Source organism: Pseudophryne corroboree, chromosome 6, assembly GCF_028390025.1.
Source record: "Pseudophryne corroboree isolate aPseCor3 chromosome 6, aPseCor3.hap2, whole genome shotgun sequence".
NCBI lineage: Eukaryota > Metazoa > Chordata > Amphibia > Anura > Myobatrachidae > Pseudophryne > Pseudophryne corroboree.
In genome coordinates, this window is record NC_086449.1 from 23,430,550 (window position 1) to 23,446,095 (window position 15,546).

The 15,546-nt window shown below is 47.2% G+C and overlaps 1 protein-coding gene across 1 annotated transcript in view; it reads left to right on the plus strand.

Moving 5' to 3' along the window:
* The first annotated feature begins 6,630 nt into the window (after positions 1 to 6,630).
* Positions 6,631 to 15,546, plus strand: part of LOC134934147 (uncharacterized) — an 86,140-nt gene continuing 77,224 nt past the window's right edge. Inside the window, exon 1 of the mRNA XM_063929646.1 lies at positions 6,631 to 6,827. Coding sequence (XP_063785716.1) covers positions 6,663 to 6,827 — 165 coding nt within the window. The 5' untranslated portion in view covers positions 6,631 to 6,662. The remainder of the gene's footprint in view (positions 6,828 to 15,546) is intronic.

Here is a 15,546-nt window from a genome sequence, read left to right on the forward strand (position 1 = left end):
ATGAATTTCTGGTTCGTTTCAGCGGCGTCTGTGTTGGGTGGAGGCGGTCGTGTCTGGCGCCTCCCTGGAGCTTTTCACGGACACCTCTGGTGCTTGCGATTAGCGAGCGCTTCCTGACACACTTGCTATCGCTGTATATTTTTCCCGTACTGGGCGCATCGGAGCTCTGGCGCTATGCCCTGCGTAACACACAGGGGGTCTTCTGGTGCGACCAGTTCGGCCGTGGCTTTTACCATCATTATGCAGGAGTCCACATCCTTGCCGGTACTGCTGGTCTTCGCACAGATAGTCTTGCTATGCTGGGTGAACAACATTACGTTGCGAGCCGCGCATGTCCCGGCCGAGTGCAACGACATTGATGATACTTTTTCTCGCGTCGACTGGCAGCGGTTTAGGCAGTTGGCTCCTGCAGCTTTAATCCAAAGGGACTTCTGCGGATTGGAGGACTTAGCCCACAGGTCTTTGGCTCCTGCAACTTTCGCGGCTTGTCTGGCCGCTGGGGAGCGGTGGAGTCGCTACCTTCTGGAGCGGGGCCTTAGTAAGACCCCTCACGAGGCAGATGGCCCATAGTTGCATTGGATTCGGGATGTCAGGGATGGTGGCAGCAGGCCGATCCCTGAACATCTGGGCAGCCGGCCTTCAGGGATGGTGGCAGAAGGCCAATCCCGGAACATCGGGGCAGCAGGCCCTACAACATTTAGGATATTATTTCACTTCTAATTTTGAGATATTTTATTTTCATGTGCTGTATGCTTTCTGCTATGTGTGATCAATATTTTAACCGTCCCTCCGTTAGTGAGAGTTTTTCATCCAAGTTTGGATTTAAGAGGCCTTCCTTTCCGTCAATAACAGCCGTCGACATACGCCTCGACGGTTTGCGGTGTAGGATTCCGCGCTCACGAAACGGGGATACGATGCGGGGATACGAGGTTCGCCTCTTCATGGCGGCCTTTACGATGGCCTTTCAGGGTGGGTGAGTGGGTGTCCGTAACGCGGACGTCTGCCTCGCCCATGCTGGCGGCCCACGTCGTCGTACGCCCCGACGGTTTGTGGTGTGGGATTGAGCGCTCCAAGACCGACGTAGTGGGCAGGGGGCTGTGGGTTCGAGTGGGGTCGGGCTCGTGTGCGGGGCATTTGTCCAGTTCTTGCGGCCCGGTCTTATTCGTCTGTACGGCCTCCAGCGCCCTCCCGGGTGGCTCGTCCATTGTGGCGGTACCCCGTTGACTAGGTATCAATTCCTGTTGGTTTTGGGACGTTGTATTTTATACCTGGGTCTATCTCTGGCCGGCTATGGGGCTCACTCTTTCCGCATCAGCGCTGCTTCGGCAGCCGCTGCGGCGGGTTGGTCCAAAGTCGATGTCCGGGCACTGGGTAGGTGGAGGTCTGGTGCAGTCAGACGCTATATCAGGCCTTTTCCTCCCAGTGCGCCCCTTTTGAGGATTAGCCGCTCGTCGCAGTTGCACTTTGCGATTGCGGGGGCCTTGAGGAATTTTTGTTTTATCGTTGGTTTAATTACGGCTTTTGCCGGCTGACGAAGTTTTGCGTTTTTGCCTCAAGTCAAATTGGGCGACCCGCCTCCCCCCCCCCCCCCTTCCCTTCCTGTTAGGGATGCAGGTTAGGTTACCCAATTTCTCCTTATATTTCGTTTCTTAACCTCAGTGGTGGGCCTAACACCCTTCTTTTGCAGGCAGGCGGCTGGATCCGAGCTTATATGGCTTGTCGGCCGGGGGTGGCAATTTCTCTGGTGCGCCGGGTCTTGAGGTCTTTTTTAGTTTCGTATTCTGTTTTCTTTAGTTTGAGTTGAGTGAGTTTTCTTCGTATTCTGTTTTGTTTAGTTGAGTTGAGTTCGGTTCAGGTGGCGGTGGCAGGTTGGTAACCTGGCAGTTGGCCGGTTTCTGAACGGTTATTTTAGTTCAACTTAAGGAGTTTATTGTTAGTAAGTTCGGGTGAACTTTTAGGTAATTTTACAGTCCTATTATTAATTTATGGGCACCACCGTACCTGGTGGGCCCATACGATAGATCATAAACATGTTCGGATATCGGGGCCAGTGGCCCTATTTTTTAACCCGTAAGGGCGGAGCGTACCTCCGTCCCTACAACTGTTGGTGGACAGGGGTAGTGGCAGAAGGTCGACCCCTGGCCTTGGATTTACAATGTCTGGGATGGAGGCAGGAGGCCGATCCCGGAACATCTGGGGCAGAAGGCCCCCTCACACTTATGTTTTTTATTGTTCGGGAAGGAGGCAGGAGGCCGATCCCGGAACATCTGGGGCAGAAGGCCCCCTCACACACACATGTTTATTGCTCTATTTCGTCATATAATTTTGGATTACCCTTATTAAGTTGTTTATCATGCTTAACCGTTCTTCTCCCCGCCACCTTAGTTAGAGAGGGAAGTCTGCATTTTTAGTTTTAGTATTAATAGGCCTCCCTCTCAGTCAAAATAAAAAGCTGACCCCTTTCACGCCAATTACGGTTGTTGTGTCTTTATTTACTAAGATAAGTGTGCTTGAGTGGCGTGCGTATGCATCTGACGTGTGAAGTTTAATGATTCCATTCCAGGGGATGGGTAATGATTAGTTTAGTTTGTGCTGTGTTATCACAATAAATATCATTACACAGGAACATAAGGGTCACTGTGCTTCAGGGTCAGGCTGACCCACTATCGCAATCATTCACCACTTATTACCACATCCATATTGTCTGGTTCATCAGTGGGATACATATGTTATATATGTTTTATGTGTATTCTCTGATAGTAAGTTAATATGCATTTTAATACTATATTATTTTTGCAAACCAAGTATACATTTATGTGCGGCAGTATCAGGCCCCTATCTCATACAGTTGCCGTGTCTTGGCAAAGTCTGTCTATAACCTATCATTAGGCCCGGCTGTATGTGAAAGTTTATTGCTGGTGGCTTTATAAGTACAGGATCCCAAGCAGCTACAGCCATGGGTCTGCTGAGGCCACTTCTGCCCTCCCCTTCGCATCCTCTTACCCACTAAGCAAAGGTCTGGTTAGAAAGTACACTAATTATTTGCCGTAGGGAAGGGAGGAGGGGTAACTAACTGCAGGGTGATTCAAAAGTCGCAGTACACCCTTCTGTTTCAAAAACTGTGCAGAAAATGGGAAAACTGAATACTCCAGTAAGGTATGGGTGAGGTGGGCTATCTTTTAGGGTATGTACCGAACATTGGCGCCATCTTAAAATCAGCCATCTTGAATCTAAGTTAGTTTTTTCAAATGGAAAGGGGGTCGTGTAACAAGCAACATCAGAATTTGCGAAATAGCAGCTATGGTTCAAAAGTTACAACACTTTTTTAGTTGCAGGTAACTGAAGACGGCTTTGACAAAAGAGGAGAGAATTGAGGTCTGGAGAACAAAGTTTCCGTGTCATAGCTGCAGATTTTAACAACCGGCACCCAGAAAGATCTCCAATTTCACATAACACTGTCAGGTACCTAATTTCCAAACTTCAAGAAACTGGGACTGTGGCTGACAAGTCACAGAGTGGTCGTCCACAAAGTGCTACTGACGAGACAACCCCAACAATGCAAAATCTGCAGCTATGACACGGAAACTTCATTCTCCAGACATCAAAATGACCTCAATTCTCTCCTCTTTTGTCAAAGCCATCTTCAGTTACCTGCAACTAAAAAAGTGTTGTAACTTTTGAACCATAGCTGCTATTTCAAATCTGTTTGCAGCGATACACTTATCAGCAAATTCTGATGCTGTCTGACATGTTACACGACCCCCTTTCCATTGGAAAAAACTGACTTAGTTTCAAGATGGCCGATTTCAAGATGGCGCCCATGTTCGGTACATACCCGAAAAGATAGCCCGCCTCACCCATACCTTACTGGAGTATTCAGTTTTCCCATTTTCTGCACAGTTTTTGAAACAAAATGGTGTACTGCGACTTTTGAATCACACTGTACATACAGAGGGGTGGGATGGGAATTTTAGTGCATACTTATGTGCTAAGGCCGCAGCCAATAGAATACCTACAGAGGGATTTACTGTCAGTCGGGATCCCAACATTGATATTCTGAAATGGTCAGGAGACCGACACCAAAATCCCAACTATCGGCATCCTGACCATATACCGCCTGGGTTAGGTTCAGGACCGGGGGTGGGGTCACTTTAGCTGCCCCCAGGGGTGGTTAGGGTAAGGCTGTGGTGCGGGGAGGTTAGGGTTAGGCTGCTTTTAGGCACCCACAGTGAGGTTTAGACTGCAGGGGGAGGGAGGGTAAGGTTTAGGCTGTGGGGGAAGAGGGGGTTAGATTTAGGCCCAATCACTAAGAGGTTAGGGTTAGGCTGCGAGAAGGGAGGGTTATGGTTAGGTGGTAGGGTGGAGGGGAGATCAACCCCAACTCACCCATGTTGGTATTTCATCCTTCGGGATCCCGGCGCCAGGATCCAAAGCTCCAGCATATCGATTCCCCAACAGAAACGCCCACCAGCTATGGAGCTAACCCCCAAACTGCCTCAGCCTGTCAATCCTGCTGCGACTCAGGGCGCACTGCCAGCGATCACACAGCGCCAATTCTGCACATGCGCAGTTCCCCCATCATTGGGTTTACGTACATCTCTGAATCGGGCCCAATAGTGTGAAACAGAAGATAATTGTAGCCCTGCCCAAACAAGCTTCCAATGTTAGAGATGCGGGGAACACTTAGCACATAGGGTAGGGGAATGACTGACGTTACTGGTGGTGGACAGTCGCTACTAGTCAGAAGCATTATCAGCCACCAATATTAAATAGATATTTGCCGACCCCAGTGTTTTGGTTTTGGCAAACCACCCTCAAGTGTTTTGGTTCGGTTTTGGCGGTGTTTGTTTTGGATTCCTTTGTAAAACTGATTTTTAAAAATATCCAAGCTACAATTTGGACCTGTGGTTGTTCCTACAGCAGAATCATCATCATCAATAACATTCATTTCCAGTAATCTCCAGTGTGAAATGCCAGCTGCAATCACCAGAGAGGGACTTAGAGACCATCAAAAGCACGTAAGATTGTTTTTTTAGATCCGAGATCCAACCTTGCAGATGACCTGAGCCAAGACTCAGTTCAACTCAGGACCCCAAAAGTGATCCAATATGGGACTTGGTTCGACTCAGGACCCCAAGGTTGCTGAAAACCAAACAGCTGTTCTCTAATCAGGGGTGTATTAAGGGGTCAGAGTGTCCCTGGCAAAGTAAGGGGCTGGTGCCCCCTACACACATTTGAAATAAGGTGTGTATATTGGAAATGGGGCATGGTCTTGTAGGGGAAGGGTGTGGACACAAAAGTACTTCCAGTTCAATTTATACCACACAGTAGTGTCCATCATTCACATTACACCGCACAGTAGTGTCTCGTATTCACGTTATACCATCCCTCCCCCCTAACCCACCTTTCCCACAGCCTGACCTTTACCCGCACTCCCCATCCCAGCGTCTTCAGTGGTGCCTAACCCTAACCCACCCTTCCTAATCTCCCTCCCTGCAGCCTACTTACATCTAACATGCATGAAAATCGTGTAGATTTCCAGGTCCCTTCTATCAAACACTGCCACTTTTTTATTATCTTCAAAAAAATTGATCTATAGCACTGTGCTATGTAACAATTGCTGTGTACCTGGTGAGAGTCTGTTACTGCCGGCGCGGCGCCGGTGTCCGTCAGCACCGTACTGCACTAGTGATCAGACTAGTGTCCGGCAGCACCGCACTTGTAATCAGACTCAAAATAAACTACAGTTCACAGCAGCCCTTGCTGCCGGGAGCTCCCAGCAACAAGTGCTGCTGGGAGCTGTAGTTTATTTTGAGTCTGATTACAAGTGCGGTGCTGCCGGATACCAGCGCCGCTCCAGCAGTAACAGATTCTCACCAGGTACAGTCTGACAGTACTACTTCTCTACCCTTTGGCCGCGGGTAGCACTGCCAGGCGGCGCCCCCTCCTTGCCTGGCGCCCCTGGTGAGTGCCACCCTGGCCAATGGGTAGATATGCCCCTGTCTCTAATACGAAAGCAGCCTTTGGCCATTGACAGAGCCTGCCCTGGGCATAGCCATATAAGTAAATGTATAAAAAAAATAGCCCATTGCTTGGGTACCAATTAGAGTGCAAAATGACTGAAAGATGCCCTATCTGGGGCATTTCATTTGAGGAGTAGACCCATGTTCAGTCTCTGTGTGTGCCCCCTCATGCCAGTGCATGCAGTGAAGACCCTAACCACTATGCATATCTCCCAGAAAACTACGTAGACACCATTTTCCTGCTGCATGCTACTTACCGTTCTGCAGCCGCAAGGTAAGTACAGTCATTGAGTACAGGGTATGCAGTGTGGACCCCCCTGACTGAGGGGCCCTATTATTAAAGATAATCATGTACCTTCTTGGTACATAGTAGTTACTCTGCCGCTGCAGTACCCTCACATGACACCCGGTGCCAGCTGATGTATAGTCCTAGTGGACAAGGAACACCAGTAAGCGCTCAATAATGGTAGGTCAATGACAGCAAGAAGAACCTCAAGACGAATCAGTAAAACCACTTTCCCAGCAGCCAAGTTGGCAGAGAAAGCGTGACCATGTTTATTCTGGGCTGCAGCCCAGACAGATGGTCCATAAATAGCTGCCTTGCCGTTCTCTTCCTGGCGATCTCCATTCCAGGTCACCATGGCGCACATCACTACAGCACTCACTCTCCTATCTCTGTGCTCCATTGTGTTTGGCCAATGGGCTGAATATTATATCACCACTCAGAATGGGGGCATATGGGGATCCTGGGGACCTATTGAGTGGTGTCCACATGGTTCTAAAGCCAAAGGATTCGCTATAAAGGTAAGCCAACGGATGATGACCACATTACTGGGAAGATGATGGTACAGTGTGGTGGGAATGGGGCAGAAAGCAGAAGTAACTCGTATAGCCACTTATAGAGGGGACTTACTTGTGCAGTAATAAGAGCAATTGTCATAAAACACTCTGGTACATATTATAATAAGAACATATAACAGACAGAAGCTTCTAAGGGGGTTACAGAGCTTAAACCTTTCAAAGGACCAAACATTTATGTCTAACTTACTATTTAGTGTTAACGATCACAAATGTATATAATATACAGTTGTATATATATATTTACTAGTGGCCTGATTCAGAGTTTAAACTAAAAAAAACAAGTAACCAGGTGCTTAGCCACAAACAAGAAGGGTGGAATTACTCTCACAAAGGGGTGGCAGCTGATTTACCGATGGACACATTACTGACGGCCATAATCCCCACAGCCATTCATTAGGCCGACATGTTCAAAATGCCGACATAGTCAGAATACCAACATTTCAAATGCTGACAAGTCAAAATGCCGACATGCATTTTTAAGGAATTTCCCCCCCAAAACAGACTTATTCATACTTTACCATCCCGGTGGACCTGGAGGGGGAATATAATAGTGTGCCCGAAGCATGGTGAGCGAATCAAGCCATGCTAGGGGACGTGGAAAACTTATACGGTATCCTTGTCGACCTATGTCCACATTGACACAAAAAACAAAACAACTCATATCAGTATTTTGACATTTCGGCATTTCAAATGTTGGTATTATGTCTATGGGGTGTATTCAATTAGAGTCGGAAACTGGTCTCTTGTCTGAAAGATGGCAGTTTCTGACTGGAATAGGATGGAAGGGGTTCTGACCTATTCAATCCGGGCTCAGTTTTTCCGACTTGTCGGAATGCTGTCGGAATACATGCGGATCGGCGGCTTAAGCCGCCGAGCTGCGTGTATTGTCGGAAGCGGGGCCAAACCCGACAGGTTTTAGCCCCGTTTCCGACAATGTCAATCCGACTTTTTAAAAAGTTGGATTAACACTGGGCCTAATTCAAACCAGGTCGCACGCAGGCTATTGTTTGCACTGCTGCGACCAGGTAATCGCCGCCTACAGGGGAGGGGGGAATCGCTGTGCAGGGCTGCAAACGCTTGAGCAGACAGCTGCACAAACAAAAAGTTCCCTGCACAGCTCAGGACTTACTCATCCGCTGCGAAGATCCAGCCAGGAGCTGACGTCAGGATCCCTGCCTGGAAACTTCCGGGCACGCCTGCGTTTTCCTCAACACTCCCAGAAAACGGTGAGTTGACACCCCCGGACGGCCTCTTCCTGTCAATCTTTTTGCGTTCGCCGCTGTAAACGCTTTCTTCGCTGTTTTCGATGTTGCCCGGCTGGATAGCGATGCACCTGCGCTTTGCACCCAATCGCACGGCTGCAGAAAAACGGCAGCGTGCGATCGAGTCTGAATGACCCCCACTGTCGGCATTTAATAGAATGCTGTCGGGTCCTTTCCATCGTAAAGGACCCGGCAGCTATTGAATACGGCTCTATGTCAGCATTATGAACATGTCGGCATAATACATGTCGGTATTTTGACTGTGTCGGTAATTTTGACTGTAGGTCAATGGCTGTCGGGATTATGACCGTCTGTAAATCACACTGAACCCTCACAGTGCTGTTTCATCTTTGTTAGACTACAGCTCCAAAGAAAAAGGGGCGACTGAAACGCCTCAAATTAGCATCTAACCAATAAAAAACGTCAAGCGCTATTTATCCAAGACTTTCTAAAACATTTATTCACACATAGAAATATCATAAAAAAATTAATTGTTAAAATATTGAGCAGTATACGCAGTGTATATATATATATATATATATATATATATATATTAGTGATGAGCGGATTCGGTTTTACTCGGTTTTACTCGGTTTTACTCGGTTCTCAAAACGGCATCTTATTGGCTCACGGATGTCACGTGTTTTGGATAGCCAATAAGATGCCGTTTTGAGAACCGAGTAAAACCGAGTAAAACCGAGTAAAACCGAATCCGCTCATCACTAATATATATATATATATATTAGCGCCCAGGGCGGCACTGCAATATGCAATCGCATTGCCTGGATGTAGAAATAAGCACAGGTAGGGACAGGCACAGTGGCCACTTGTGGGTAGGGTCCTTCTGACGGCTGAGATTGGGGTGACAGTGGCAAACGCAGGATTTCTAGAGGGGGGTGTCCAAATGAAGTCTACAATCTCCCACTCTGTGGAACATTAGAGCAAGTGCAGGAATCATGGGGAGCAGCAGAAGAACCTAGTAACGACCCTGGACATTAATGTACACATTGGTCTTCTTATACACTGGATACTGTATGGAATACAGTATTAATATTGTACACTATAGATGGTCTCTGGTATAGGCTGAATCAAACATTTAAATAATATAAATAAGTGGTCAGGAAAAGGTTAAATATACCATAATAAATGAATATAAAAACATAATAGAACCAGTACTGCACTTTCTAAGCACACATTCTCCCACCTCATGGTAAGGCTCCTGTCTCTTCTTCCTGCTAGCTACTCTCTGCTCCAGTGCACTGATTGAGGACTCAGATCCACACACATAGCAAACTTGGTAGAAAAAGCTTCTGCCACTGGGCATGTGCAGCAGCTCCGCTCTGTCCCTTCAACTGCAAAATGTGGCTGCAGCTCTTGTAAACATATTATATACCATTGCTCTGAGGCACTTGCCAAGAGAAGGGGGGTTTCCGGGGCAACCGGAAACCCCCCCTGCGTTTGCCTATGGGTGAGTAGTCAGTAGACTACAATGGAATATCACCATTTTCAGATGGCGGTAGCTGCGGAAGCCAATGCCTTGCATCCCATATATTGGTAAATCTGTCAGCTTCGCTTCCCCCGTAGAAACGTATGGAGGATGTAGCTGCCTGCCGGAACAGAGGGATCGCATTGGTTATCAGAGGGATAATTAATATTTGCAGCTGACCCCTAAAAACAGGTGTTTTGGGGGAAAAAGACACAAACAGTGGGCTTAATTCAGACCTGATAACAGCAGCAAATTTGTTATCAGCTGGGCAAAACCATGTGCACTGCGGGGGGGGGGAGATATAACGTGCAGTGCAGGTGGGACAGATACTGTATAACGTGCACTGCAGGTGGGGCAGATGTAACATGTGCAGAGAGAGTTAGGTTTGGGTGGTGTGTGTTCACACTGAAATCTAACTTGCAGTGTAACAATAAAGCAGCCAGTATTTACCCTGCACAGAAACAATATAAGTGTGGCTGGAGACCCTGGCGGCCACATGGTTAATCTTGGCAGCGGCACTTAAGGGGTTAACCCTTAGGTGCCTGCTGCCATTTAAAGGACAATAGGTGCTTGGAGCCACTTTTAAATATGACCTGGCACTAGGCGCCATCTTTAAAAATGTATTGTAGGCGCTAGGCGCCGTGTATTTAAATAAAAAAAATTCCTTGATGTTGCTCTGCCGTGGCCCGAACACTCTCCGGTGGCCGGGGCAGGGAAATGTTAACCCCTGGTGTGCTGGTGAGTGTGTGCGTGCCGGGGGAGAGGGGAGAAGAGGGTGCCGCTGCAGCCGGGAGACCTGCTCCCGCTGCTGCCAGGCTGTGTGTGTGTGCTGCTGCTGGGGGCCGGGAGCTCCGGCACCCGGTGTGCGGCGCCGGAGAAGGGAGCCACGGCCGGCCAGAATGCGCTGCACATGGGGGACCAGGCTAGCTGGCTCCCTGTGCAGTGGGAAGAGACACAGTGCACTGGCCGCTGGGGTCCAGGAGCTATGCTACTGGCGCCTCAGCGCTACAAAGACAGAGAGCCGGGCACAATGCTTTTAAATGTAATAATATAATGTATATTGAGGCACTGCAGTGCCTGGGTATGCACTTACTGGTTGTTGTGACCCAGGAGGGGGGAATCTATGGATGTGCAGGTTGTTGGATTCTTCCAGACCTTTTTGACCCAAAAACAGAATGCCTTCCCCTCTAGCCTCCCACATGGAAGTACCATGAGGAGAGGGGGGAACAGCTCAGCTTCCCAACAAGCTGAGTGGTTTTCTGGAGCTCCATAGGAAACACCCTCGGTGAGCAGGAAACCCTGAGGCTGCCCATCTCTGGAGCCCGAATTCAGGCTGCAGATAGTGAGCTAGGTCCCGGGAAGATTTCTGGAAGTAAGTTTAGGCGGGAAAACTTCCCCCAGCCTGGACTGAACATCACCGGGGCGGATCCCAATCCTCCAGGATGAGATGGTCAAAAGAGAGTGACCACTCCCCACTGTCCATAGAGGACAATGGTAGCTGTGCATGTGGCCAAGGCATGCACAGCACATGAGTAAATAATGATTTGTTGAGAACAACAGGGCAGGCTTATCCTCTGAGATATTGTGTATTGGCTGTGCATTTCTGGCCTGTCAATCAGGTGGAGCGCATAGGCTATAATGGAGGATCACCGTCCTAAATTATAGTCAATGGTGGGAAAATTGCGGTCTGCGGTTAACCGCGAGGTTAATTGAGGTCACCCACAAGAGTGGGTCTTTGCATTTATTTTATTTTTAATAAATTTGCAAAAATCACAAAAAAAAAACTGTCTCCACGTCATTATGGGGTATTGTGTGTAGAATTCTGAGGGAAAACATTTTTTTTATTCCATTTTGGAATAAAGATGTAACATAACAAAATGTGGAAAAAGTGAAGCGCTGTGAATACTTTCCAGATGCACTGTACATGTGATTGCTTAGTTTTTAACTTTTATTACATTTGCAAAAATCTCAAAAAATCTTTTTCACGTTATCATTATGGGGTATTGTGTGTAGAATTTTGAGAGAAAAAAAATAATTTATTCCAGTACGGATGAACTGTAGATAGATAGATAGATAGATAGATAGATAGATAGATAGATAGATAGATAGATAGATAGATAGATAGATAGATAGATAGAACTTGATGCAACATAATTGCACGCGCCTCTTGATAGTTCAACTTTAAAGTAGGGATGAGCGGGTTCGGTTCCTCGGAATCCGAACCCGCCCGAACTTCATGTTTTTTTACACGGGTCCGAGCGACTCGGATCTTCCCGCCTTGCTCGGTTAACCCGAGCGCGCCCGAACGTCATCATCCCGCTGTCGGATTCTCGTGAGGCTCGGATTCTATCGCGAGACTCGGATTCTATATAAGGAGCCGCGCGTCGCCGCCATTTTCACACGTGCATTGAGATTCATAGGGAGAGGACGTGGCTGGCGTCCTCTCCGTTTATAGAGAAGAGAGTGAGACAGTAGAGAGAGACACAGTAGTAATTTTGGGGAGCATTAGGAGGAGTACTAGTTACTTGCTGAAGTGATAGATAGTGTGACTGTATATTATCTGACTTGTGGGGGAGACACTGACAGTGGGGAGCAGTTAGAGTCTGAGAGCAGGACTCAGGAGTACATATAACGTACAGTGCACACTTTTGCTGCCAGAGTGCCACACTGCCATTGTGACCACACTGACCACCAGTATAATATATATTGTGATTGTCTGCTTAGGAGTACTACTTGCAAGTTGCTGATAGTGTGACCAGTGACCTGACCACCAGTCACCACCAGTTTAATATATATATATATATATAATTGTATATAATATATATATATAATATTGTATACCACCTACCCGTGGTTTTTTTTTTCTTTCTTCTTTATACATACTACTATAGTAGCTTACTGTAGCAGTCTGCGGTGCTGCTGAGCTGACTGTGTCCAGCAGGTCCGTCATCAGTCATTACATAATAAATATATATACCTGTCCGGCTGCAGTACTAGTGATATTATATATATATATATTGATTTCATCTCATTATCATCCAGTCTATATTAGCAGCAGACACAGTACGGTAGTCCACGGCTGTAGCTACCTCTGTGTCGGCAGTCGCTCGTCCATCCATAATTGTATACCACCTACCCGTGTTTTTTTTTTTTTCTTTCTTCTTTATACATACTACTATGGTAGCTTACTGTAGCAGTCTGCGGTGCTGCTGAGCTGACAGTGTCCAGCAGGTCCGTCATCAGTCATTACATAATAAATATATATACCTGTCCGGCTGCAGTACTAGTGATATTATATATATATATATTGATTTCATCTCATTATCATCCAGTCTATATTAACAGCAGACACAGTACGGTAGTCCACGGCTGTAGCTACCTCTGTGTCGGCAGTCGCTCGTCCATCCATAATTGTATACCACCTACCCGTGGTTTTTTTTTTTTCTTTCTTCTTTATACATACTACTATAGTAGCTTACTGTAGCAGTCTGCGGTGCTGCTGAGCTGACAGTGTCCAGCAGGTCCGTCATCAGTCATTACATAATAAATATATATACCTGTCCGGCTGCAGTACTAGTGATATTATATATATATATTGATTTCATCTCATTATCATCCAGTCTATATTAGCAGCAGACACAGTACGGTAGTCCACGGCTGTAGCTACCTCTGTGTCGGCAGTCGCTCGTCCATCCATAATTGTATACCACCTACCCGTGGTTTTTTTTTTTCTTTCTTCTTTATACATACTACTATAGTAGCTTACTGTAGCAGTCTGCGGTGCTGCTGAGCTGACAGTGTCCAGCAGGTCCGTCATCAGTCATTACATAATAAATATATCTACCTGTCCGGCTGCAGTACTAGTGTGATATAATATATATTGATTTCATCTCATTATCATCCAGTCTATATTAGCAGCAGACACAGTACGGTAGTCCACGGCTGTAGCTACCTCTGTGTCGGCAGTCGCTCGTCCATCCATAATTGTATACCACCTACCCGTGGTTTTTTTTTTCTTTCTTCTTTATACATACTACTATAGTAGCTTACTGTAGCAGTCTGCGGTGCTGCTGAGCAGACAGTGTCCAGCAGGTCCGTCATCAGTCATTACATAATAAATATATCTACCTGTCCGGCTGCAGTACTAGTGTGATATAATATATATTGATTTCATCTCATTATCATCCAGTCTATATTAGCAGCAGACACAGTACGGTAGTCCACGGCTGTAGCTACCTCTGTGTCGGCAGTCGCTCGTCCATCCATAAGTATACTAGTATCCATCCATCTCCATTGTTTACCTGAGGTGCCTTTTAGTTGTGCCTATTAAAATATGGAGAACAAAAATGTTGAGGTTCCAAAATTAGGGAAAGATCAAGATCCACTTCCACCTCGTGCTGAAGCTGCTGCCACTAGTCATGGCCGAGACGATGAAATGCCAGCAACGTCGTCTGCCAAGGCCGATGCCCAATGTCATAGTACAGAGCATGTAAAATCCAAAACACCAAATATCAGTAAAAAAAGGACTCCAAAATCTAAAATAAAATTGTCGGAGGAGAAGCGTAAACTTGCCAATATGCCATTTACCACACGGAGTGGCAAGGAACGGCTGAGGCCCTGGCCTATGTTCATGGCTAGTGGTTCAGCTTCACATGAGGATGGAAGCACTCAGCCTCTCGCTAGAAAAATGAAAAGACTCAAGCTGGCAAAAGCACCGCAAAGAACTGTGCGTTCTTCGAAATCCCAAATCCACAAGGAGAGTCCAATTGTGTCGGTTGCGATGCCTGACCTTCTCAACACTGGACGTGAAGAGAATGCGCCTTCCACCATTTGCACGCCCCCTGCAAGTGCTGGAAGGAGCACCCGCAGTCCTGTTCCTGATAGTCAGATTGAAGATGTCAGTGTTGTAGTACACCAGGATGAGGAGGATATGGGTGTTGCTGGTGCTGGGGAGGAAATTGACAAGGAGGATTCTGATGGTGAGGTGGTTTGTTTAAGTCAGGCACCCGGGGAGACACCTGTTGTCCGTGGGAGGAATATGTCCGTTGACATGCCTGGTGAAAATACCAAAAAAATCAGCTCTTCGGTGTGGAAGTATTTCAACAGAAATGCGGACAACATTTGTCAAGCCGTGTGTTGCCTTTGTCAAGCTGTAATAAGTAGGGGTAAGGACGTTAACCACCTCGGAACATCCTCCCTTATACGTCACCTGCAGCGCATTCATAATAAGTCAGTGACAAGTTCAAAAACTTTGGGCGACAGCGGAAGCAGTCCACTGACCAGTAAATCCCTTCCTCTTGTAACCAAGCTCACGCAAACCACCCCACCAACTCCCTCAGTGTCAATTTCCTCCTTCCCCAGGAATGCCAATAGTCCTGCAGGCCATGTCACTGGCAATTCTGACGATTCCTCTCCTGCCTGGGATTCCTCTGATGCATCCTTGCGTGTAACGCCTACTGCTGCTGGCGCTGCTGTTGTTGCTGCTGGGAGTCGATGGTCATCCCAGAGGGGAAATCGTAAGACCACTTTTACTACTTCCACCAAGCAATTGACTGTCCAACAGTCCTTTGCGAGGAAGATGAAATATCACAGCAGTCATCCTGCTGCAAAGCGGATAACTGAGGCCTTGGCATCCTGGGTGGTGAGAAACGTGGTTCCGGTATCCATCATTACTGCAGAGCCAACTAGAGACTTGTTGGAGGTACTGTGTCCCCGGTACCAAATACCATCTAGGTTCCATTTCTCTAGGCAGGCGATACCGAAAATGTACACAGACCTCAGAAAAAGAGTCACCAGTGTCCTAAAAAATGCAGCTGTACCCAATGTCCACTTAACCACGGACATGTGGACAAGTGGAGCAGGGCAGGGTCAGGACTATATGACTGTGACAGCCCACTGGGTAGATGTATGGACT